The sequence below is a fragment of the Gymnoscopelus braueri genome (genome assembly GCF_963280865.1).
Source record: "Gymnoscopelus braueri genome assembly, chromosome: 16".
NCBI classification, from domain to species: domain Eukaryota; kingdom Metazoa; phylum Chordata; class Actinopteri; order Myctophiformes; family Myctophidae; genus Gymnoscopelus; species Gymnoscopelus braueri.
The window spans coordinates 52,451,444-52,474,852 of NC_137616.1; the positions used below are offsets into that span (position 1 = coordinate 52,451,444).

The 23,409-nt window shown below is 42.8% G+C and overlaps 2 protein-coding genes across 2 annotated transcripts in view; both read right to left on the reverse strand.

Annotated features, from left to right (window-relative positions):
• Positions 1–23,409, reverse strand: part of LOC308102580 (E3 ubiquitin-protein ligase TRIM35-like) — a gene marked incomplete at its 5' end in the record, with an annotated part of 614,451 nt that overhangs the window by 189,864 nt on the left and 401,178 nt on the right. The window lies entirely within an intron of this gene.
• On the reverse strand, positions 11,134–22,877 carry LOC308102584 (gap junction Cx32.2 protein-like; the record flags this gene model as incomplete). Its single annotated transcript, XM_080452353.1, has 5 exons — positions 11,134–11,338; positions 17,989–18,040; positions 18,413–18,632; positions 22,174–22,436; positions 22,742–22,877. The coding sequence occupies 5 exons, from the start codon at positions 22,875–22,877 to the stop codon at positions 11,134–11,136; spliced, it is 876 nt and encodes a 291-aa protein (XP_080308479.1).

Here is a 23,409-nt window from a genome sequence, read left to right on the forward strand (position 1 = left end):
CAGTAGGCCTCATCGCAGTAGGCCTCATCGCAGTAGGCCTCAGGCCTCATCGCAGTAGGCCTCATCGCAGTAGGCCTCATCGCAGTAGGCCTCAGGCCTCATCGCAGTAGGCCTCATCGCAGTAGGCCTCATCTCATCACAGTAGGCCTCATCGCAGTAGGCCTCATCTCATCACAGTAGGCCTCATCACAGTAGGCCTCATCGCAGTAGGCCTCAGGCCTCATCGCAGTAGGCCTCATCGCAGTAGGCCTCATCTCATCGCAGTAGGCCTCATCGCAGTAGGCCTCATCGCAGTAGGCCTCATCACAGTAGGCCTCATCGCAGTAGGCCTCATCGCAGTAGGCCTCATCGCAGTAGGCCTCATCACAGTAGGCCTCATCGCAGTAGGCCTCATCACAGTAGGCCTCATCGCAGTAGGCCTCATCTCATCACAGTAGGCCTCATCGCAGTAGGCCTCATCTCATCACAGTAGGCCTCATCGCAGTAGGCCTCATCTCATCACAGTAGGCCTCATCGCAGTAGGCCTCATCTCATCACAGTAGGCCTCATCGCAGTAGGCCTCATCACAGTAGGCCTCATCGCAGTAGGCCTCATCTCATCACAGTAGGCCTCATCGCAGTAGGCCTCATCTCATCACAGTAGGCCTCAGGCCTCATCGCAGTAGGCCTCAGGCCTCATCGCAGTAGGCCTCAGGCCTCATCGCAGTAGGCCTCATCGCAGTAGGCCTCATCGCAGTAGGCCTCATCTCATCACAGTAGGCCTCATCGCAGTAGGCCTCATCGCAGTAGGCCTCAGGCCTCATCGCAGTAGGCCTCATCGCAGTAGGCCTCATCTCATCACAGTAGGCCTCAGGCCTCATCGCAGTAGGCCTCATCGCAGTAGGCCTCATCGCAGTAGGCCTCAGGCCTCATCGCAGTAGGCCTCATCGCAGTAGGCCTCATCGCAGTAGGCCTCATCGCAGTAGGCCTCAGGCCTCATCGCAGTAGGCCTCATCGCAGTAGGCCTCATCTCATCACAGTAGGCCTCATCGCAGTAGGCCTCATCGCAGTAGGCCTCATCTCATCACAGTAGGCCTCATCGCAGTAGGCCTCATCTCATCACAGTAGGCCTCATCGCAGTAGGCCTCATCACAGTAGGCCTCATCACAGTAGGCCTCATCGCAGTAGGCCTCATCTCATCACAGTAGGCCTCAGGCCTCATCGCAGTAGGCCTCATCGCAGTAGGCCTCAGGCCTCATCGCAGTAGGCCTCATCGCAGTAGGCCTCATCTCATCACAGTAGGCCTCAGGCCTCATCGCAGTAGGCCTCATCGCAGTAGGCCTCATCGCAGTAGGCCTCATCGCAGTAGGCCTCATCGCAGTAGGCCTCAGGCCTCATCGCAGTAGGCCTCATCGCAGTAGGCCTCATCGCAGTAGGCCTCATCTCATCACAGTAGGCCTCAGGCCTCATCGCAGTAGGCCTCATCGCAGTAGGCCTCATCGCAGTAGGCCTCATCTCATCACAGTAGGCCTCAGGCCTCATCGCAGTAGGCCTCATCGCAGTAGGCCTCATCGCAGTAGGCCTCATCTCATCACAGTAGGCCTCAGGCCTCATCGCAGTAGGCCTCATCGCAGTAGGCCTCATCGCAGTAGGCCTCAGGCCTCATCGCAGTAGGCCTCATCGCAGTAGGCCTCAGGCCTCATCGCAGTAGGCTTCATCGCAGTGAAACCGTGCACACACACTCCATGGATGCCAGAGCAGAACCTCTGCCCCAATTTTTTCACATGGGCCTGTTATAGCGCCACCAGGAGGCCACTTGTTGCAAAACACATTTTTTGACAGTACTCCTACAATCTTTTTCCAAACATCACTCAAATCGGTACACAGTATCTCTATAGTCATTACACAAAACTAGTCTCTCAGATTTTTCATATTCCATCCTGATTGGCTAAGATTGGCTTCCAAAATTTGCAGGAGTACTCCGTTTTGAACAAAATGGCTCAAATCATGAACACAGAGTGCAATTTTCGTGAAATGTTGCACGCAGATTCCCACTAGGCCGAGGAAGAAATGCCACTTGAACATTTTCAAATCAGCCTCATGGTGGCGCTATAACAGGCCGTTCGTGTTTTTACCAATAACTGCACCGATCTGTGTAAAATTGTATGTGCACTCCCAAGAGACCAAGGAAGAACCTTAGCCCTGCATTTTTCACAACTGTCTGTATAGCGCCACCAGGAGGCCGACTTATGTAAAACACATTTTTGGATATTACTCCTTCAGATTTTATCCAAATTTCAAGCAAATTGGTACACATCATCTCTATAGTCATGTGATCAAGACGGATCTGCTTGATTTTTCATATTCCATCCTGATTGGCTAAGATTGACATCTAAAGTTTGCAGGAGTGGCCCGTTTTGAACAAAATGCCACAAATCATGAAAGCTGAGTCCGATTGCGCTGAAACTTTGCACGTATAGTTGCACTTTTTTGAGGAACAAATGCCACCTTTTCAACATTGCACTTTTATAGCGCCACCAGGAGGCCGATTTTTGCAAAACTGTTATTTTATCTCAGCACGCAAATCGGTACACATTATCTCTATAGCCAAGTGATCAAGACGGATCTGTCAGATTTTTCACATTCCACTCTGATGTGAATTCAGAACATTGCTGGCCCACAATAACGTACCCGACCTGGCGGAGACCTGTGCTCTGAGGAGCACTTTTTCTAGTTATATATTTTATACATTTGAAAACTTGTGAAATGGGACATTCTACATAATGACTACTTTTACTCTTTGGTACTTTAAGTATATTTTGATACCAATACTTTTGTACTTAAGTAGAAGAGTATTTTTTCCTCCACTGGTGTGAACTATAGGCATTACTTCCTGCTGTCAGTCATGTGACTGATCCATGTCAGTCAACAATTAGCCTCGGAAACCCATGCTTTTTTTTTTGTTACAAAAGAAAAAAAGCCTGGGGGAGCCATGCAGGAACGATGGTCTTAGTACCTTGTTATCTCCTAACCAATCAGAGTGCAGAGGGGCGTCGCTCTAAATTTGGTGACGTCAGCGTGCTCCGTGCACAGTCCGGGGGGGGAGGGGAGGGGAGGCGGGGACATAGATTGGTGAAGCAATAGGAAGCCACGCACAAATCCGGGCGGCTGTGTTTGGATCCGCCCTTCAAGACCATGGATTGAGCTCGTAGCCTCAGGCTAGTCAACAATAATGTGAGAACACAACCTGACACAAATCAAAAAGGCTCATATTAACCCATTAAGACCAGGAACGCATCTGTGTGTCATTTTCAGATTTCTTTGGCTATTCAAAAATAGCAGATCTACAAGCGCATAGTTCAGCACCAAGTGCCGCGCTATGAGCTTGTAGATCTGCTATTTTTGAAAAACCTTGAACATTTTTTGCAAATCTTTTTGTATGTATATATATATATATATATATATATATATATATATATATATATATATATATATATATATTAATTTAAAGCGAACATTTTTAACTCAAATCTTTGGTTCTAGGGGATTCTAAAAATGTCGTCTAAATCCTAAACGTTGTTATATATATCAGTGGTTTTCAAACTTTTTCATGTCAAGGACCACCCAAAATGTTATGTATTTGGGCGCGGACCCCCCCATCTGAAAATATTCTGTTCCAGGGACCCCCCAGAAGCAAAGATTTGAGTTAAACATTTATATATACAGTATATTCAGAGATTTGCACACACAACTATTTTTTTGCAAACATAGCAGATCTACAAGCTTCATGTCAAGGACCCCCAAATTGACACTTATTAGCCCGCGGACCCCCATTTGAAAATACATGCCAGGGACCCCCATACTGTAAGAGAAGTTTTTTACAGCTCTAGCAGTGATTCTCAACCATTTTAATTTCAAGGACCCCCAGTTTGTCATGCATTACGGCTACGGACCCCCATTTAATGGCATTTCTATCTCTGGGACCCCAATTTATATTGTAACATCAATGTTAATGTAACTCTGAGAGTGTACAAATGGAACCAAATGAACCCGTTAGGGTCCATTTGGTTCCATGTGTACACTCTCAGAGTTACAGACCTGTAAGGGTCCATTTGGTTCCATGTGTACACTCTCAGAGTTACAGACCTGTAAGGGTCCATTTGGTTCCTAACTATCCATCATTTACCTGGGGACCCCCTGGAACTCCCTCAAGGACCCCTGGGGGTCCCCGGACCCCACTTTGAGAACCAACGGCATATACAACGTGCTGTTTTTCACTGACGAAAACTAAATAAAAACTAAATATAAACTAAATATAAACTAAATATAAACTAAATATAAACTAAATATAAACTAAATATAAACTAAATATAAACTAAATATAAACTAAGCCATGATGACTAAAACTAAGACTAAATATATTGACAATTTCGTCAACAAATAAAAACTAGACTAAAATGTTAGTGAGGGATCTAGTGGAGAAGAGATCCAGTAGAACTAAAAGACAAGACATTTTATGGTTGGTTGTGCTCGGGTGTTGTGCTCTGAAAATAGCAGATCTACAAGCTCACAACACGTCGCGCTGCGACGCGTTGTGAGCTTGTAGATATGCTATTTTCAGCATGCAACCAAGTGTAAGATCAGCCTTTACGACGCCATCAAGGCACCACCAACAATACATTTTAGTCGACTAAATCAATTGTAGACCACTTGTTTAAACCCTCAATACTTAGTAAACTTGACCTTTCACCCTTGGTACTTGGTCTGCTTTTTTCCCCCCTCTACACCAAACCTCTTTGCCGAAGATAGCAGATCTACAAGCCCACAACATGTCGTGCTGCGAGCAGGGCCGCACCAAGGGTAGTGCGAACGGTGCGGCCGCACAGGGCCCCGTGCTTGGGGGAGCCCCGCAAAAAAAGTTAAAAAAAATAATAAAAAAAAAACAACTTTTTTTTTGTTGTTTTTTTTAATGAACATAATCACATTTATTAAGAGTTATAAAAAGAAATAACCGCAAATAACCACCAAAAACTCGGAAATATCCGCCCAAAACCGCAAATAAATCGTGCGCTTCGCCGCGCGCGCGAGGATGGGGGCTCTATAGCCAAGTGATCAAGACGGATCTGTCAGATTTTTCACATTCCACTCTGATGTGAATTCAGAACATTGCTGGCCCACAATAACGTACCCGACCTGGCGGAGACCTGTGCTCTGAGGAGCACTTTTTCTAGTTATATATTTTATACATTTGAAAACTTGTGAAATGGGACATTCTACATAATGACTACTTTTACTCTTTGGTACTTTAAGTATATTTTGATACCAATACTTTTGTACTTAAGTAGAAGAGTATTTTTTCCTCCACTGGTGTGAACTATAGGCATTACTTCCTGCTGTCAGTCATGTGACTGATCCATGTCAGTCAACAATTAGCCTCGGAAACCCATGCTTTTTTTTTTGTTACAAAAGAAAAAAAGCCTGGGGGAGCCATGCAGGAACGATGGTCTTAGTACCTTGTTATCTCCTAACCAATCAGAGTGCAGAGGGGCGTCGCTCTAAATTTGGTGACGTCAGCGTGCTCCGTGCACAGTCCGGGGGGGGAGGGGAGGGGAGGCGGGGACATAGATTGGTGAAGCAATAGGAAGCCACGCACAAATCCGGGCGGCTGTGTTTGGATCCGCCCTTCAAGACCATGGATTGAGCTCGTAGCCTCAGGCTAGTCAACAATAATGTGAGAACACAACCTGACACAAATCAAAAAGGCTCATATTAACCCATTAAGACCAGGAACGCATCTGTGTGTCATTTTCAGATTTCTTTGGCTATTCAAAAATAGCAGATCTACAAGCGCATAGTTCAGCACCAAGTGCCGCGCTATGAGCTTGTAGATCTGCTATTTTTGAAAAACCTTGAACATTTTTTGCAAATCTTTTTGTATGTATATATATATATATATATATATATATATATATATATATATATATATATATATATTAATTTAAAGCGAACATTTTTAACTCAAATCTTTGGTTCTGGGGGATTCTAAAAATGTCGTCTAAATCCTAAACGTTGTTATATATATATCAGTGGTTTTCAAACTTTTTCATGTCAAGGACCACCCAAAATGTTATGTATTTGGGCGCGGACCCCCCCATCTGAAAATATTCTGTTCCAGGGACCCCCCAGAAGCAAAGATTTGAGTTAAACATTTATATATACAGTATATTCAGAGATTTGCACACACAACTATTTTTTTGCAAACATAGCAGATCTACAAGCTTCATGTCAAGGACCCCCAAATTGACACTTATTAGCCCGCGGACCCCCATTTGAAAATACATGCCAGGGACCCCCATACTGTAAGAGAAGTTTTTTACAGCTCTAGCAGTGATTCTCAACCATTTTAATTTCAAGGACCCCCAGTTTGTCATGCATTACGGCTACGGACCCCCATTTAATGGCATTTCTATCTCTGGGACCCCAATTTATATTGTAACATCAATGTTAATGTAACTCTGAGAGTGTACAAATGGAACCAAATGAACCCGTTAGGGTCCATTTGGTTCCATGTGTACACTCTCAGAGTTACAGACCTGTAAGGGTCCATTTGGTTCCATGTGTACACTCTCAGAGTTACAGACCTGTAAGGGTCCATTTGGTTCCTAACTATCCATCATTTACCTGGGGACCCCCTGGAACTCCCTCAAGGACCCCTGGGGGTCCCCGGACCCCACTTTGAGAACCAACGGCATATACAACGTGCTGTTTTTCACTGACGAAAACTAAATAAAAACTAAATATAAACTAAATATAAACTAAATATAAACTAAATATAAACTAAATAAAAACTAAGCCATGATGACTAAAACTAAGACTAAATATATTGACAATTTCGTCAACAAATAAAAACTAGACTAAAATGTTAGTGAGGGATCTAGTGGAGAAGAGATCCAGTAGAACTAAAAGACAAGACATTTTATGGTTGGTTGTGCTCGGGTGTTGTGCTCTGAAAATAGCAGATCTACAAGCTCACAACACGTCGCGCTGCGACGCGTTGTGAGCTTGTAGATATGCTATTTTCAGCATGCAACCAAGTGTAAGATCAGCCTTTACGACGCCATCAAGGCACCACCAACAATACATTTTAGTCGACTAAATCAATTGTAGACCACTTGTTTAAACCCTCAATACTTAGTAAACTTGACCTTTCACCCTTGGTACTTGGTCTGCTTTTTTCCCCCCTCTACACCAAACCTCTTTGCCGAAGATAGCAGATCTACAAGCCCACAACATGTCGTGCTGCGAGCAGGGCCGCACCAAGGGTAGTGCGAACGGTGCGGCCGCACAGGGCCCCGTGCTTGGGGGAGCCCCGCAAAAAAAGTTAAAAAAAATAATTAAAAAAATTTATGAACATAATCACATTTATTAAGAGTTATAAAAAGAAATAACCGCAAATAACCACCAAAAACTCGGAAATATCCGCCCAAAACCGCAAATAAATCGTGCGCTTCGCGCGCGCGCGCGAGGATGGGGGCGCGCACGTGCGCTGCGCGCGCGCACGCAACTTCGCACAGGGCCCCGCATTTCTCCCAAACGGCTCTGGCTGCGAGGCGTTGTGAGCTTGTAAATCTGCTATTTCAGATGTCTAAAATATGACTAAAACTAAACGGAATTTTATCCCAAAGATTATGACTAAAACTACATCAAAATTTGATGTCAAAATCAGAACTGGTGGTGAATGAGTGGAAGAAGAACGTTGGCGATGAGCAGAGCCTCTGTGGTCGCCCTACAGGATGTGTGAAGAACTGCGGCCATAGTGCAGGGGTCTTCAACAGGGGGTCCGGGACCCCTAGGGGCTCCTCAGAGTTACTACAGGGGGTCCGCCAAATCTTTGTGTGATAGGATTGTTTGTTTTACCTATTAGCCACTTGAACCCTAGCATCCCTTTTTCTGAGGAGAACTTTAGCCAAAAATAGCAGATCTACAAGCTCACAACGCGTCGCATCGCGACGCGTTGTGAGCTTGTAGATCTGCTATTTTCAAACATTTAGTACTTTTACTTTTGGTTCAAGTACATTTTGATGCCAATACCTTTGTACTTTTACTCAAGTAAATTTTTAATTCTGGACTTGTACTACTTGTAGTATTTTTATATTGCAGTATTGGTACTTTTACTTAAGTAAATAATTTGAGTACTTTTTCCACCACTGACCATAAACATGGATGACCTGCCCTATTTTACTCCTGCTTTGTCCTCCACAATGTGTGTGAGGCCAGCTAGGAGGCTGTGGATGAGCACTCTGTGTTGGAAAGGATACCACACAGTGCAATAGATAATATGTCACTGACTGCCATGAGGGGGGGGGGGAGTTCTCACACAGTACCTAGAACATAAGTATAACTAAATGCATTTGAAATTAAATACAAATGTTACTTTGCAGGATTCCAATTCAAAAATAGCAAAAACAACAAATCTTTCCCACATTTTTTACAGTAAAGGGAAACAAAAAAAAGTTGATTGCAAAAAATAGGAGGAAAATGCGCTCACAGTATATATTATGCAACTGTAAATGATAAACTACATACTGTAAAGCACTATAACAGTCTATAGGTTATTATTCAGCACGGTGTTCTCTTCATTCTAGTTGTGGTGTGGACTCTTCCATTCTCTTGAGATGGAAAGATTTATAAAAATAATATATGAATATGAATAGAGTTACAGTGCTTGGTATGGATCACAGTAATTAATCACTGTCAACCTGTTGTACGTTTTCATTAGGACATTTAGGCCTGATATATAGGCTACAATTTCTATTCTTTTCAAAAATAGCTGATCTACAAGCTCATAATGCATCGCGGCGCGTTGTAATGTTTATATACTATACACAGTGGTACTGTACTTAAGTACAATTTTGAGGTATTTTTTTTTTATATATATATTTCACTACATATCAGAGGAAAATATTGTACTGTATCATCAAATTATTATTTTAGGAATGAGACAAAAACTAAAAGAATATATCCATGAATTCAAGTCTCCATGGGGTGACTAATCCATAGGGGAAAAAAGTTATTTTTGGGGTGAACTATACCTTTAAGGTCGGGATACCACTTTCATCCAATCAGGGGAGAGTTCTCTATATATTATAGGATAATAAGAACTGGAACACTATAAAAAGAGTCTCTTTCTTGACCCACCACTATAGCAATGATTAGGCTACTATCACAATATAGAGCTTTAACTTTTCATCCAAAAAATATTCACGAATGAATAAATAAACACATAATGACAGAAACAGTCAAACTTAAGGCGGTGGCAGTTTTATTTGGTCACAAATGTGTCCATCAGAACAGAGGACAGTATTTTAATATAAAATAATAAAAACATTTATTAAATATGATTTTTGGTTAAATATGTTTGTGTTTTCAAGGAAATAAATAGAACATTCATATATTGCACTGCTTTCAAATGACTGTAGTACTAGTTTGATTGAAATACACACTTGTCACAAATATTATCATCTTAAATGAAACGGTAAAAAAAAAGCTAACTCCTAAAAGCCTCATAAAATTACTACAACATACAATTACACTGTCTGTCTGTCTGTCTGTCTGTCTGTCTGTCTGTCTGTCTGTGTCTCTGTCTGTCTGTCTGTCTGTCTGTCTGTCTGTCTGTCTGTCTGTCTGTCTGTCTGTCTGTCTTGATACAAAAATAATTAACATAGTTTCAACCACTTTCAAACTATTGTCCCTATTTAGAGCATGTCATTATTTAAAGCATGTCATTTTTTAAAGCATGTCATTATTTAAAGCATGTCATTTTTTAAAGCATGTCATTTTTTTAAAGCATGTCATTATTTAAAGCATGTCATTATTTAAAGCATGTCATTGTTGCTGAAAATATTTCAAGATATCCAAAACTTTTCCAAAACTCTTTCAATTTCAAAGATTCAAAACTGTTAAGAAATGTAAAAAGAAAGAAAAAGGTAAAAACGGCACATCTAGAAGCACAACATGTCATTATCGCGAGCTTGTAGATCTGCTATGTTGGGTATTTTAAACGTTTTAAATAGAGTTAAGCACTCTTAATTTGGTGTCCATACTGTATATGTTTTTTTCTGAGAAAATAGCTGATCTGAGCTTAAAGGGGCACTTCACCCATTTTCAACCGTATCCTCATACAATTGGTGTCTCAGAAGGAGGGCTGTGGACAGTTCAGAAACCTGCCTACCAGTGACATCATCGATGGGGAATCCAAGCTAACAGAAACTACAGCCTATTAGCATGCTGACATAGAAACCATTTAAGAATGAAAAAAATACAAGTTTGAAGTCTCCTTTGAAATGACCTCGCCTGCCTACCGATGATGTCACTGGTAGGCAGGTTTCTGAACTGTCCACAGTCCTCCAATGAGACACAGAGTGTGTAGACTGATAATGAGTATTAGTGAGGACCAATTATATGAAGATAAGGTTGAAAATGGGTGAAATGGTCCTTTAAGTTGGTTAAATACGCTAATAAGTGGAGTGTACACATGTGTATTACCAGTGGTGTAAAGTAACTAAGTACATTTACTCAAGTACTCTACTTAAGTACAATTTTGAGGTATTTTTACTTTACTGGAGTATTCCCGATTTTCAATACTTTTACTTCTACTCCACTGCATCTCAGAGGCAAATATTGTACTTTTACTCCATTACAATTATTTGAAAACTTTGCAGATTTTTATTTTTTATTACAAAACCTCTTCAAATTAACTTCTTCGGCCCTATTTAAACTTTGGCTATTTGAAAGTAGCAGATCTATAAGCTCACAACGTGTCGCATCGCGTTGATCTGCTATTTCGAAAAAAATAGCAGATCTACAAGCTCCACATGAGCTTGTAGATCTGCTATTTTTATGACACTGATGCGTTCCCGGTCTTAATGGGTTAACAATAATTTACCTGGTTTCATTTTATAAGAGTTAAAGATCTAATAAAGGGTCCATATGGTTACCACACTCTGCATCATTTTGCCGCGGACCACCTGGAACCCCCTCAAAGACCACTGGTGGTCCCCGGACCACTGATTTAGAGTACCAGACGATGACGCTGTGATACTAAACATCCAGGTCCTGTGTGTGGCGGTGGGTGTGATGGCGTGCGTTCTGTCCACTAGTGGCCGCTGAGCAGCCTCTTGTCCTCCTGGGCTCCGTCCAGGCTGCCGGCGGTGCTCTGTCCGCTCTCCAACTCCAGGTTGACTTTGTTCTGCCGCAGCGTGTCCTCCGCGCTCGGCCACACGGGGGCGCCACTGCTGGGCAGGCTGGCCGGGTGCTCCGCCGACGTCAGCCTGTGGCTCCGCCCCCGGCGGCACCGCAGCCTGGCGGCAGAAAAAAACAAAAAACAAAGGTTATTTATTATTATTATCGTTTGCTGTCGTGTTGAAACGTATAGTACGTTCAAAACTGGTACTTTTCAGGATTATAATGAAGAAATGGCAACAAAAAAATAGCCGATCTACAAGCTCATAACCTGAGATGTATAGGCTGCCCTATAGCGTGTCTGATTTCTTGTCTAGAGGGGCGGGTTTAAAATCAGCGGAGAAAGAATGCGCCCGATCCCATTGGTTCACCGATCTGTCCGTCAGCCGCCTCCGCCCCGTCAACATAACATTTGGAGCGACGCCCACTGCGCTCTGGTTGGTTGGGGGGAATGAGACACTTCCTGTGCCCGGAACACCGACTCGCTGGTCCAGGCTTTTATTTATTTTTGTCAAAACTAAACAATAAAAGCCTGCAGATGGAGGCTACCTGAGATGTAACTCTGAGGGCCCTGGTTGAGGCCCCTGGTTGAGGCCCCTGAGGCCCCTGGTTGAGGCCCCTGGTTGAGGCCCCTGAGGCCCCTGGTTGAGGCCCCTGGTTGAGGCCCCTGAGGCCCCTGGTTGAGGCCCCTGGTTGCACCAAGAAGAATGAAATAAAGCCTAGTTTAGGGTTAATCAAGGATCTGTTGATCTTGTGTTGCACCACTTAAAGGGATAGTTCACCCAAAAAAATAATTTTTTCCTATGGATGAGTCACCCCATGGAGACTTGAATTCATGGATATTTATGAGTTTTTTGTCTCATTCCTAAGACAATAATATGATGACCGGCCGACCGGTATAGGCGGCGGTTCCGGTAGGAGACACAAAGGAGACGTCTCGTACCGGAACCGCTGCTGGTCACCAAATTATTGTCTTAGGAATGAGACAAAAACTAAACAATATCCAAGAATTCAAGTCTCCATGGGGTGACTCATCCATAGGGAAAAAAAGTTATGTTTTGGGTGAACTATCCCTTTAATTCTAAGCATTGCTAACACATTATTGATTAAATCCTTAACCTATGATTAAAGCTTTAACCAGTGATTCATTCACAGATTAAACTTTGTAAGTGTCAGTTTAAGGTTGATATGATATTTAAAACCATGAAATGTAACTTTAAATATTTTTTTAGCTAATGTTATCGTTTAACCCATTAACACATTGACCGCCAGAGGTTAATCTCATAATGTACTCACCAGTGCCAACGTTTTATTGTTGTTTTTTGTTTTTTTCACGTCGCCACAGATCTTGTTAAAATCCTTAAGATTGAGCTGTGCACTGTTTGTAAACATCGCGGAGATCTCACTGCTTCTACCAGTGAAGACCACGTGTCAAACGGAGCCGCCATGTTTGAGTTCTGACCGTTTAAGTTAACATGGGAAATGCGAGGATGAAAAACTACACGTTTACAGGGGCTTTTACAGGGGTTTTTGGGTACGACTTAGAATGGAGACAGACGGGAAACAAAAAACGTGATCGCACTTCCGGTCGAGATCGGGTGGTGTTACACTGAAAATGGTCCCCCTAGAAAAAAAAAAAAACGGGATTGGCGCTTAACCGTTGGATTTAACGGCCCGTAGAACTACGGGCCCGGCGGTAAATGTGTTAAGACCTGAAGCCGATTCGACAAATGTCTTCTAAATCTTAACAGTTTTCTGAAAAACGTATGTTTCTGTATCAGTGGTTCTCAAAACGTTTTCATGTCAAGGACCCCCAAAATGACATGTATTTGGCCGCGGACCCCCATCTCTAAATATGTTGTTCCAGGGACCCCCCAGAAGCAAAGAATAGAGTTAAAAATGTTCGAATTAAAACAACATATATTGAAAGGCATGCAGGCATATCCCAGGTCACCAACTATAGAGGTGGCCTTGGATGTGCCTGACTTTAGAGCAGAGCACAGAGGTGTCTGTTCTCCTCCATGGTCATCCAGCTACAATGTTGCTCATCTCTGCCTCCTCCTCTTTTTTAATATGTTAGATCAGTGGTTTTCAACCTGTTTCATGCCAAGGACCCCTAAATTGATATACATTTGGCTGCGGACCCCCATCTGAAAATGTGTTGTGCCAGGGACCCCCCAGAAGAGAAGATTTGAGTAAAAAAAAATCGCTTTAAAAATATATGTATATTCAAAGATATGCACACATTTTCAAGATTTTTCAAAAATAGCAGATCTACAAGCTCATAGCGCGGCACCGAGTGCCGCGCTATGAGCTTGTAGATCTGCTATTTGCCAGACCCAGGGGTTCGGCCTACAGGAGGCTTTGTCGGTCGGTCGGTCGGTCTGTCCCTCTTTTTGATTGGCCAAGCTTCGCGTGACGTAGTGCTCTGATCTTCAGATTTCAACCACTAGGGGTCTGGCAGTGCTCCGAGGAGCACCTTTTCTACTTTTCAATAGCCAAAACTAAGCGGTTAAAAATGATTGTGACGCTATGTTAACTCATTTAGCTGGGGACCCCCTGGTACCCCTCCAAGGACCACTGGTGGTCCCCGGACCACTGGTTGAAAACCACTGGGTTAGATTACTGTTTATTCCGGTTCTTTTAGACCAGTGGTTCTCAAGCAGTGGTCCGGGGACCACCAAAGGTCTTTGGGGGGGGTGGGGGTACCAGAGTGAAATTAGTTAACATAGTGTTTTAACCACTTAGCTTTGGCTATTTTTTTAAATCTTGAAAATGTGTGCATATCTTTGAATATAGTATATCTTTTTTTAAAGCGGACATTTTTAACTCGAATCTTTGCTTTTGGGGGTCCCTGGCACAAAAACATTTTCAGATGGGGGTCCGCGGCCAAATGTATATCAATTTAGGGGTCTTTGGCATGAAAAAGGTTGAAACCCACTGTTTTAGACAATCAAGTATCGTAGTACAGTACATATCAGTAACGCATTAAAAATGATCCCAAAAGGTGTACTGTAGGCTGAAGCTAAAGCTTATCTTGCCTTATCTCGACTAAATACATGTAATTTTGCGCGTCAATCCCGGGGGGGACGGGGGGGTTTCGTCCTCCCCTAGCTTCAGATTGGACCCCCCCAAGTCAGATTGGATCCCCCCAGACCCCGCCCAATTAATTCAGAATAATAAATACTTATTTAATATAATCTGAACCCACTTTTGAAATCATGCACTGCACTCATAAACACGATGTATTTTAAAGGATTTATCCCTCCCCCCCCCCCCCGTGTAAATCCCAAAATGGTTTGGTCCGCAGCACCGCATTCCTTCACTGCAAGGGGAAAAAACACTCGCCCCAAAACACACTCGCCCCTATTTTTTTCGCCGACCGAGGCCGCCGGATATACCCGGGGCGAGTGTGTTTTGGGACGAGCGTTCTTGTATTCTATTCCGACCACGCAGCAACATGTGGTTTCACCGGTTTGTTTACAAGTCGAAGTTGGGGAAGAAAATAATCAGGAGCTCAACAACATAATGAGAGGATACAAGAGCTATCTGCACTGCTAGCAGCAAAGTGTGCATATTTAAGCAAGTATTTTAAAACAGTGAAAGCTACCGAGGAAAAAGAAACAGAAAGTGAAAGACCCCCGCTGACTCAAACTAACGACCACGGGACTGACGGGAGTTATCATCAAATCCAAAGATTTGTTGTGAATAATTATAGGTAGTTTGACCGAAACCGAAGTGAAGAGGAGGACACGGAGAATGTCGGTCATCAGTGATCAAAGGATTTAGCAGCTGCAATTAATAATTAATAAAGCAAACTTCATGTTCTGAACAAAACTCACAAGCCTCTGTGCCAAACCTTCTATTCGTTATACTTTACAGTAGCTATTGATAATCGTAGATGGTTGATGCTCAATTCCTCTGCTCTGCTCATTATTTGAAACAGCCAGTGGTGGGTAAAATAAAATGTATATTACTCCTACTTGGCAGTTGGCTGTGCCTCGGCCTGTGTTTTGCCTTGAGGTGATCAGGGCTACTCATCCCCAAGTCATTTAGAATAATTAAAAATGAATGTTAAAATAGTATGTTGATATTAAATCAGTAAAATTAGGCAAAATAACATAACCCTAACCCAGGGATTGACACTAACGCCTGCCCGCCTGCCCGACTGCCCGGGGCAGGTAAATAAAACTTGCGGGCAGGTGGAGTTAGCTTTCAGCCTGCCCTACAGGGCAAGTGTGCCCTTGAGTGGCAGTGGGGACGCAACCATCTTTTGTTCACTATGAACACAACATGAGATATCTGTCTAAACACATGAACGTGGCCAGACTCAGAGCACTCTGCCCCCCCCCCCCCCCCCCCCTCGTCCCTCTCTGTCCTTCCCTCCCACGCGCGCACACTTTGTGTACGGTAGGCTAAACAACCCGACGTTTTATCAACAGCCGCATATAGATTAATAAATGACGAAATACAGTCAAATCCCAAACTTATGAGAGATCCAGCCAGCAATAGAAATTAATTACTGGAAACAACTTCAAAGTTTATGCTATCATTCAAATAAGAAAGAAGCTGTGCCCTCACCGCTCTGACGGACAAGAAATAAATATAATCCTTTAAAAACAGCCATGTTCTGTTCCTTTTTTAAACAATAATCCAAAGAGGAAGGTTTCAGCAGCTAGAATCATGACAGTTTGACATTGTTTTAGCAGTTTTTGGTGTGCAAACCACATGAACCAAATGGACCCTTACAGGTCTGTAACTCTGAGAGTGTACACATGGAACCAAATGGACCCTTACAGGTCTGTAACTCTGAGAGTGTACACATGGAACCAAATGGACCCTTACAGGTCTGTAACTCTGAGAGTGTACAAATGGAACCAAATGGACCCTTACAGGTCTGTAACTCTGAGAGTGTACACATGGAACCAAATGGACCCTTACAGGTCTGTAACTCTGAGAGTGTACAAATGGAACCAAATGGACCCTTACAGGTCTGTAACTCTGAGAGTGTACACATGGAACCAAATGGACCCTTACAGGTCTGTAACTCTGAGAGTGTTCACATGGAACCAAATGGACCCTTACAGGTCTGTAACTCTGAGAGTGTACACATTGAACCAAATGATGAACTGAATGTTGTAGAACGACAGAAAATGATCTCCACAAACGGTCAACCTTCCACTGAGGTGGCTGAATTTATAGATCGCCAAATACATGCATTAATCTACTACTCTGTAAGACGGCTGTATCAACTTGTATTGTTTAAATGTTGATTTGTCATTCTATAAACCTTTTTTTGTGTGTACATGTAACTTTCAGTTACAAACAGAAAAAGGATGGAATGCGGTGGCTGAATTTATAGATCGCCAAATATATGTATTAATCTACTTATATTCAACCTTGTCAGTGGTGGACAAAGTACTCAAATGTTTTACTAAAGTAAAAGTATCAATACTGCAATGTAGAAGTACTCTGTTACAAGTAAATGTCCGGAATTCTAAATTTACTTGAGTAAAAGTACAAAAGTATTGGTATCAAAATGTGCTTAAAGTACCAAAAGCAAAAGTACCAAAATGTTCGCAACGCGTTGTGGATCGGCTTGATGAGCTTGTAGATCGTCTATTTTCAAATATGTTATGTTATGTATAAAATAGGGCTAAAGTGGTTAATGTATGTTTTATAATGTAATATTTCATATCTGCAAAATAACTAGTAACTAAAGTTTTCAAATAATTGTAGTGGAGTAAAAGTACAATATTTGCCTCTGAGATGTAGTGGAGTAGAAGTAAAAGTATTGGAAATTGGAAATACTCAAGTAAAGCACAAATACCTCAAGACGTGCTTATAGAGTGACTTTGAGAGCTGTTTTACCGTACAATGTAAGTCAATGAGGAGCAAATTTAGAATGATCAATTTCTAATCAATGGAGCAAATATTTTTTATTTCTTGTCCGCCTTTGGAGTTACATCATGGCAAGGTAAATACACAACCCAAACCTCTACCAAAGTGGTCTTGCCCTTTAACAGGTGACATCCCACTCAGACTGCTACTTCTACACGACTCTCTGTGTCAGCACATAATCTGTCCTAAGTGATGCTATAGATGGGTTTCCTGTTTGTAAACATGAGAGGATATGCGCGCGCAGTGGAGGGGTGAGCCTATAGAGGGCGCTATTACCCGCAGCAGCTCTGGTCAAATCTACATTCATAAAATAAATGGTCTTCACCGGGTTTAATGAAAGTTTGTAATATCTTGTTTACTTAATACAAATTTGATTTGTCGGAAGTTGGATCTGTTCGTCTTTTATTTGTATATAATAGCAGCATTATGCCTATTATGCCTATAATAGCAGCATTATGCCTATCTAACTCCCAAACACAACAACAGAGTGAATGCACTTCCGGGTTCGTTCTACCCCGGGCATGCGCAGATTGCGCATTCTGCTCTGTGATGACGTCTCGCGGAAACCCATCTATACATGGTCATTGCTGATTTAACCAGTCAGTTTTATTATAGCCTGTTTATTATCTAGAAAGAGCATCTTTGTGTATAAAAGGTGTCCCATTTGATGACACTTCAGGAGGCTTTGTGCCCCGAGGGACTTCAGGAACAGACCAGGAGGCCCTGTTCCTTATGATCTATGCTGCCTGTCACTCTGCCTGAATCTTCCTAATAAATGATCAACACTTCACCCTGACTGGATATTAATATTTTCCATTAAACCACACCATAAAACAAACATAAATATAATAATAAAAACCCTCCTGACCTTTTGCAGAGCAGATAGAACACCTCCATCACGTTCAGGAGCAAGGAGACACCTGGAGACGCCATTCACAATGTAAATTCAGCTTTACTGTGGAAACACACATGCTTTGAACCTTTTACTTTGAAATGTTGTGTAGTTTTTGAGATATTTCCTATTTCAGTTCACCCCATAAAATACGTTTTTTTGGAGACTTGAATTCATAGATATTTTTTATTTTTGTCTCATTCATAAGACAATAATGTGATGACCAGCAGGACCGGTAGGCAGCGGTTCCGGTAGGAGACACAAATGAGACTCTTTGTGTCTTAGGAATGAGACAAAAACAACAAAATATCCATGAATTCAGGTCTCCATGGAGTGACTAATACATAGAAAAAAAACATCATTTTGGGGGTGAACTATCCCTTTAACTTTTAAAACTCACAGGCCACGACGAGCATGAAGATGATGAAGATAGTTTTTTCCGTTGGTCTAGACATGTAGCATTCCACGGTGAAGGGACAGGGCTTGCGGGAGCAGGGAAACATGGGCACCATGATGAAGCCATAGAGGTAATACTGACCCACGATGAACGCTGCTTCTATGAGGATCTTTACCAACAGCTGGGTCAGGTAGCTGGCCAGCAGGTTGCCTTTGATCTTCACCTGAAACACACAGCAGCAGAGAGAGCATTTACAGTATATTATGAAACACACAGCAGCAGAGAGAGCATTTACAGTACATTATGAAACACACAGCAGCAGAGAGAGCATTTACAGTATATTATGAAACACACAGCAGCAGAGAGAGCATTTACAGTATATTAAACACACAGCAGCAGAGAGAGCATTTACAGTATATTATGAAACACACAGCAGCAGAGAGAGCATTTACAGTATATTATGAAACACACAGCAGCAGAGAGAGCATTTACAGTATATTATGAAACACACAGCAGCAGAGAGAGCATTTACAGTATATTATGAAACACACAGCAGCAGAGAGAGCATTTACAGTATATTATGAAACACACAGCAGCAGAGAGAGCATTTACAGTATATTATGAAACACACAGCAGCAGAGAGAGCATTTACAGTATATTATGAAACACACAGCAGCAGAGAGAGCATTTACAGTATATTATGAAACACACAGCAGCAGCAGAGAGCATTTACAGTATATTATGAAACACACAGCAGCAGAGAGAGCATTTACAGTATATTATGAAACACACAGCAGCAGAGAGAGCATTTACAGTATATTATGAAACACACAGCAGAGAGAGCATTTACAGTATATTATGGTGCTGATGAAACACAGCAGCAGAGAGAGCATTTACAGTATATTATGAGACACACAGCAGCAGAGAGCATTTACAGTATATTATGAAACACACAGCAGAGAGAGCATTTACAGTATATTATGAAACACACAGCAGCAGAGAGAGCATTTACAGTATATTATGAAACACACAGCAGCAGAGAGAGCATTTACAGTATATTATGAAACACACAGCAGCAGAGAGAGCATTTACAGTATATTATGAAACACACAGCAGAGAGAGCATTTACAGTATATTATGGTGCTGATGAAACACAGCAGCAGAGAGAGCATTTACAGTATATTATGAGACACACAGCAGCAGAGAGCATTTACAGTATATTATGAAACACACAGCAGAGAGAGCATTTACAGTATATTATGAAACACACAGCAGCAGAGAGAGCATTTACAGTATATTATGAGACACACAGCAGCAGAGAGAGCATTTACAGTATATTATGAGACACACAGCAGCAGAGAGAGCATTTACAGTATATTATGAAACACACAGCAGCAGAGAGCATTTACAGTATATTATGAAACACACAGCAGCAGAGAGAGCATTTACAGTATATTATGAAACACACAGCAGCAGAGAGAGCATTTACAGTATATTATGAAACACACAGCAGCAGAGAGAGCATTTACAGTATATTATGAAACACACAGCAGCAGAGAGAGCATTTACAGTATATTATGAAACACACAGCAGCAGAGAGCATTTACAGTATATTATGAAACACACAGCAGCAGAGAGCAGTTACAGTATATTATGAAACACACAGCAGCAGAGAGAGCATTTACAGTATATTATGAAACACACAGCAGCAGAGAGAGCATTTACAGTATATTATGAGACACACAGCAGCAGAGAGAGCATTTACAGTATATTATGCCCTATCCCTTAGGATTGGTCTAGGGAAATTCTAATCCCCTCCCCTTTGTAATGGCCTAACACTGGAGTCAATGTCGCGTGATTTGGGAACGTACGGTTTACCGGTTGGCAAACCCCGCCTCCGACTGTCTCCACTGGCTGAATCACGCCTGCTTGAATGGTACGTACGCGAGCCTGGTTGTATGTTATTCCATGTAGTTAGTGACAGGACACTGTTACTATAAAAACACAATGTAAAAGACAGCTTTTGTGCGTTTGTGCAGGAGAGGCACATGCCTCTTCTCACAGGCCCTATTTTCCTGTACAGTTTGCGGTATATGTACCGTTAAAGGTATCATGACATTCATTTTCACTTTTTTTATTTTCAATGTTTTATTTGGGGTTTTATGACCTCAATTACACCCAAAAAACCTGAACTTAGAACATTCAGTGGATTTTCTGTGGTCTGGGGTTTTCTGAATAATTAGGCTGAAAAGTAATCTGAGCTTGGCCCTTCGACAGTGAGGTCACAGTCGATTAATCCCGCCCACTCTCCTCCTCGCCCCTCCCCTCCCCTATCCTTTCCTTTGGGGGGGCGGAGCAGAGGCGATGATTGACAGGCAAAATCCCTCACCAGCGACACCCGCAGGCAAAGATTTCTTTTTTCATTGCAGTTGAAAAGGCTTTAGAAATGTGAGAGAAAAACACCTGCCATGGATCACTGGAATGGAATTTTCACTTAAAACTTTGTGTACACTTTTGAAGGACCAGGACAAAGACTTTGAATGTGGTGTAAAAGTGAATGTCATTAAACCTTTAACATTTTTGGCGGAATAGTCGAGTACAGTACTTGCAACTCACGTGAGCTATATGACAATACAGACTACTGAGACTAGGCATTTGGTGATGAGAATGATCAATATTAGCATCCATGATCCATCCACCCGCAGGCTGGCAGACGGCTGTTACTTAATCCATTGAAATAAAGAAAAGGAACGGATGGTTTTCTGCTGAGGAAACAGCAATGAAAGCGACCAATTCCAGAATAATCATTATCTCAATATATTCTATATATCATCTATATTCTATATCATTATCACAGGGATACGGCGGGGGTTAACAGAGCTGCTCCTGCAGTCTGAAATCGCCTCATTCCACTCGGGGGGGGGGGGGGGTTTGCCAACCGGTCCCGTACGTTCCCAAATCACGCGTCAATGTCAGACTGAAGCTCCACGCAGCTTCAGTCTGATAGTCAGGCTACAATGGACACTGAGTTACTGAGTATGTCCATTTAAAGTCTTAGATCAGGGGTGATGCAACTCTGATGATGCAGAGGGCCACTATATTTCCACACTTACTCCAGAGGAACACATTGAATATACTGTCGTGCCATTCTATGTCCCACAAAAGTAGCAAAAATGGCCGATCGCGACGCGTTTTGAGCTTGTAGATCGGCTATTTTTGCTATTTTTTTATTGGAATCCAGTCCAATCCGGTGCTGCAGCTCAAAACGGCCTGGGGCCACTTGTCACAAACGAGCGAAAGCGGTTTCGACCAATGGACTCGACTCACCAGCTTGCGCACGGGGGTGACGCAAAACGTGTCCCAGAAGCCCCAAAAAAAAAAAAGCCCATCACATTTCACAACCCAGAAGAAGGGGTGATTTAGGAGTACCTATGCGCTGGGTGAGGAACTCAATACAAGTGGATGGGCAGGGATCTCCGGTGCCCTCTCTATTCTTTGTTTTACTCTATGGTCTGTGTGTGTCCCATATATGGAGATCTCTGTATCTTTATGTCTGCCTGTGTCCCTTTTATGACCATAAATGGAGATCCCTGATGTTATCAGTTAATGGGCACAAATGGGCATGCCCATATATGAGCACATGGGGGAGGGCTACCCATGTGCTCATATATGGGCATGCCCATATATGAGCACATGGGGGGGAGGGCTACCCATGTGCTCATATATGGGCATGCCCATATATGCCCATGAGGGCAGGCGCTTACCTTGCCCTTCTCGTCGGTGTACTTGGGCTGTTTTATGGTCCTGCCGCCTCCAGGGGGCGCCGGGCTGGCCAGCTGCTCCCTCAGCTTGTTCTCCTTGTGGGTGATGTGCATCACGTGACCCAGGTACAGCAGGGTGGGCGTCGACACGAAGATGATCTGCAGCACCCAGAAGCGGATGTGGGAGATGGGGAAGGTGCGGTCGTAGCACACGTTCTCACAACCAGGCTGCTGGGTGTTGCAGGTGAAACCTGACTGCTCGTCACCTGAGGAAGAATTATAAATGATATTGTTATTATATCATCAGAATTCTGTGTAACATACCCCACATGCCCTCTGCTAATGGACACAGAATTCCGTGTAACGTACCCCATGCGCTCTCTGCTAATAGACACAGAATTCCGTGTAACGTACCCCACTGCTAATAGACAAAGAACTCCGTGTAACGTACCCCACTGCTAATAGACAAAGAACTCTGTGTAACGTACCCCACGCGCTCTCATGCTAATAGACACAAAATTCCGTGTAACGTACCCCACTGCTAATAGACACATAATTCCGTGTAACATACCCCACACGCTCTCGGCGCCGGCGCCCAGCACCATGATACGGAACAGGAAGAGGACGCTCATCCAGATCTTCCCGATGACGGTGGAGTGAGACTGGACCTTGTCCAGCAGCGAGGACAGAAAGCCCCAGTCTCCCATCTTGTATTATGGCTCTGCAAAAAGAAAGGACAAGGAGACAAAGACGTCTGTTATCCTGTTATACTGTTACTAGCAGAAAGGTTTCCAATCTTGGAATAAATTCCTTACCAAAAAAAATCTTCACCAATGTGTTTGTAAAGGTGTCTAGTAACACATCTCACAAAGACTGAAATTCAGTTTCCCTAGGAGAATTTTTGACAGCTGCTAAAAGTTGGGGTACCCACCATTTCCCTGCATTTCCATGCAGGGCAAAAGAAATCAATTCTGTTTTAAGTAGCATGTGAGGGGTCAAACTAGGGTGTTTTTATGATTCTGAATCCATTGCAAGCATTTGTTTTGCACCAAAACCACTCCTTGGGCTAAAAACAGCCCAATCTCAATGGGCTTTTTACACAAAAAGTGTACCTGGACAAGGATGGCTATGGCCGTTTTTAGCCCAAGGAGTGGTTTTGGTGCAAAACAAATGCTTGCAATGGATTCAGAATCATAAAAACACCCTAGGTTGACCCCTCACATGCTACATAAAACAGAA